Source organism: Anolis sagrei, chromosome Y (assembly GCF_037176765.1).
Source record: "Anolis sagrei isolate rAnoSag1 chromosome Y, rAnoSag1.mat, whole genome shotgun sequence".
Classification (NCBI taxonomy): Eukaryota; Metazoa; Chordata; class Lepidosauria; order Squamata; family Dactyloidae; genus Anolis; species Anolis sagrei.
The window spans coordinates 82,979,216-82,982,521 of NC_090035.1; the positions used below are offsets into that span (position 1 = coordinate 82,979,216).

Here is a 3,306-nt window from a genome sequence, read left to right on the forward strand (position 1 = left end):
ACATCACCAGTAAACCCAGTAAGATTGTGGAAGAGACCACCATGAGGTGCATCTCTTCCCAAAGCAAGTCTCCAGATAGAGTTCCATGACTTCTCCTTGGATAACCCCCATCCTTCTCCCTTCATCCCCTCCTTTTCTTTCTCCGCAGAACCTGTTAAAAATGTCAACATCACCAGTAATCCCAGTAAGATTGTGGAAGAGACCACCATGAGGTGCATCTCTTCCCAAAACGAGACTCCGGACTGAGTTCCATGACTACTCCTTTGGATAACCCTCATCCTTCTCCCTTCGTCCCCCTTTTCTTTCTCCGCAGAACCCATTAGAAATGTCAATATCACCAGTAATCCCAGGAAGATTGTGGAAGGGACCACCACAAGGTGCATCTCGTTTTGGGAAGAGATGCACCTTGTGGTGGTCCCTTGTCAACGTCACCAGTAATCCCAGTAAGATTGTGGAAGGGACCACCATGAGGTGCATCTCTTCCCAAAACAAGACTCCGGATCGAGTTCCATGACTTCTCCTTTGGATAACCCCCATCCTTCTCCCTTCATTCCCCCCTTTTCTTTCTCTGCAGAACCCGTTAGAAATGTCAACATCACCAGTAATCCCAGTAAGGTTGTGGAAGGGACTGCCACGACTCTGACTTGCAATGCCGACGGCACCGAGGTCTCCTACTTCTGGTCCAAAGAGGACCAGATCTTGGAAAGCGACGATCGCATCTCCTTGAGCGACGATAACCGCAACCTAACGTTCAACGCAACGGTCCAGTCAGACTCCGGCAACTACACCTGTTACGCCAATAACAGCCTTTCTAATAGCAGCAACACCCATTTTCTCGATGTTTTCTGTAAGTCTGGGTTTGAGTCTCAAAGGGAGGTTGGAAGTGAACGGAAAGATTTGGGTTTGGAGGTGACTCTTCGTTCCAAGATGGCATCAAGAGCCAGGCCCTTTTTGGCCACTTTGGGTCTCATTTAAGGGAGGAGAGCAGGGTGGAAGAAGTAGTGGAGCTACCACAACCACAACCACAACAACAGCAACAAAATGATAAATATTTAAAAATAATAATAATTGAGAAGTCCACATTTATCAAACATACATAACTCGAACACTGATATATTTCTAATGTTGTGAGCTTCATATCCAAGTCCTCTTTTTTTTTGCTCAGGGTGCATCTACACTGTAGAATTGAAAGTTTTTAGTTGCCATTGTTAAATGTTAAGGAATCCTGGGAGTTGTAGTTTGGTGAGGAACCTGCGCCATTTAGCAGAGGAGGAAAACTCCCAGGAGTCCATAGCATAATGCAAAGGGTCAAACTATAACTTCTCAGAGTCTGTAGTATAAGACGAAAGGCCTTGGAAAACTACAGCTCCCAGGAGTCAGTAGCACAAGGAGAAAGGCCTTGGAAAATGACAACTTCCAAGAGTCTATAGCGTAAGGCACAGGGTGTTGCAAAACTACAATTTTCAGGAGTTTGTTGCATAAGGGGAAAGGCCTTGTAAAACTCCAACTCTCATGTGTCTGTAACATAATGTGAAAGGCTTTATAAAACTACAACTTCCAAGAGTCTGTAGCATAAGGCTAAAGGCCTTGGAAAACTAAAACTTCGAATGATCCACAGCGTATACGGCAAAAAGCATGGTAAAACTCTAGCTTTCAAGAATCCGTAGCATAAGGCTAAAGGCCTTGGGAAACTAAAACTTCCATGAGTCTATAGTGTACTGCAAAGGGCCTTGTAAAACTACAACTTCCAGGAGTCTGTAGCATAAGGCAAAAGGCCTTGGAAAACTACAACTTCCAAGGGTTCATAGTGTAAAGCAAAGGGCCTTGTAAAACTGCAACTCCCACAAGTCTGTAACATAATGCGAAAGGCTTGATAAAACTACAACTTCCAGGAGTCCGTAGCATAAGGCCAAAGGCCTTGGAAAACTACAACTCCCAAGGGTCTGTAAAACTGCAACTCCCACAAGTACGTAACATAATGCAAAAGGTTTTATAAAACTACAACTTCCAAGAGTCCGTAGCATAAGAGGAAAGACCTTGGAAAACTACAACGTACAGGAATCCATAGCACAAAGTGAAAGTCCTTGGAAAACTACAAGTCCCACAAGTCCGTAACATAATGCAAAAGGCTTTATAAAACTACAACTTCCAAGAGTCTGTAGCATAAGACGAAAGGGCTAGTAAAACTACAACTCCCAGGAATCCATAGCATAAAGTGCAAGTCCTTGTGAAACTACAACTCCCACAAGTCCGTAACATAATGCGAAAGGCTTTATAAAACTACAACTTCCAGGAGTCTGTAGCATAAGACGAAAGGGCTAGCAATCCATAGCACAAAGTGAAAGGCCTTGTAAAACTACAACTCCCAGAAGTCCACAAGATACTGCGAAAGGGCTTTATAAAACGGCAACTCCCAAGAGTCCGTAGCATAAGAGGAAAAGCCTTGGAAAACTACAGCTTCCCGGAGTTTGTAGCACAAGGCGAAGGGCCTTGGAAAACTACAACTCACGGATTCTATGGCGTTGAGCTATGGCAATGAAAGGGATGCCAGCATGCATTCCTTCTACAATGTCAATGCACCCTTTGTCCAAAAACTTCCACTTTTGAGGCACGTCTAGAAAACCGAAATTTGCAAATTTGCAATACTTTGAATATGCTTCATAATATATATCCAAAAACATTGTAAGAAAAAACCCCAAAACACCTACTTTCAAGTCGACAGCAAGTGCCTAAAAATAGCACGATATAAATATTTGGGTTCAGCGTCCCGGCAGGCTGAACTTCCTTCCCATTTTAGGCCATTTAGTTCCTCCGAAATAAGAGAAGGGCTTGTTTCAGAGGAAGGAACTTGCAAAACCACCCCTGGAAACCCTACCAAAGCCCAGAGTATGCAAACCGCCCTTGCATCTACCCAGATTTTGCATTTTAGGAGGAATTGCAACCCATCTCAATGGCCTTGCAGCTTCAAAGCCTGGCTGCTTCCGGGAAACTCAATGGCCTTGCAGCTTCAAAGCCTGGCTGCTTCCGGGAAACTAAGCAAGTGGAGTTTGATAGATCTGTGGAATGATGTCCAGGGTGGGAGAAAGAACTCTTGTCTGTTGGAAGCGAGTGTGAATGTTGCAATTGGCCATCTTCATTAGCATTGAATGGCCTTTCAGCATCAAAGCCTGGCTGCTTCCTGGAAACTAGGCAAGTGGGGTGTGTATACACACACACACTTGTGGAATGATGTCCAGGGTGGGAGAAAGAACTCTTGTCTGTTGGAAGCAAGTGTGAATGTTGCAATTGGCCATCTTTATTAGCATT

General features: G+C 44.3%; 1 protein-coding gene across 2 annotated transcripts in view; it reads left to right on the plus strand.

Moving 5' to 3' along the window:
* Window positions 1–424: 424 nt before the first annotated feature.
* The window catches only part of LOC137095056 (carcinoembryonic antigen-related cell adhesion molecule 5-like), a 77,031-nt gene continuing 74,149 nt past the window's right edge, over window positions 425–3,306 (plus strand). The window contains exon 1 of one of the 2 annotated variants that reach the window (XM_067461245.1): window positions 425–847. In XM_067461245.1, coding sequence (XP_067317346.1) covers window positions 511–847 — 337 coding nt within the window. In that variant the 5' untranslated portion in view covers window positions 425–510. The remainder of the gene's footprint in view (window positions 848–3,306) is intronic. The other variant, XM_067461244.1, reaches the window with a different exon arrangement.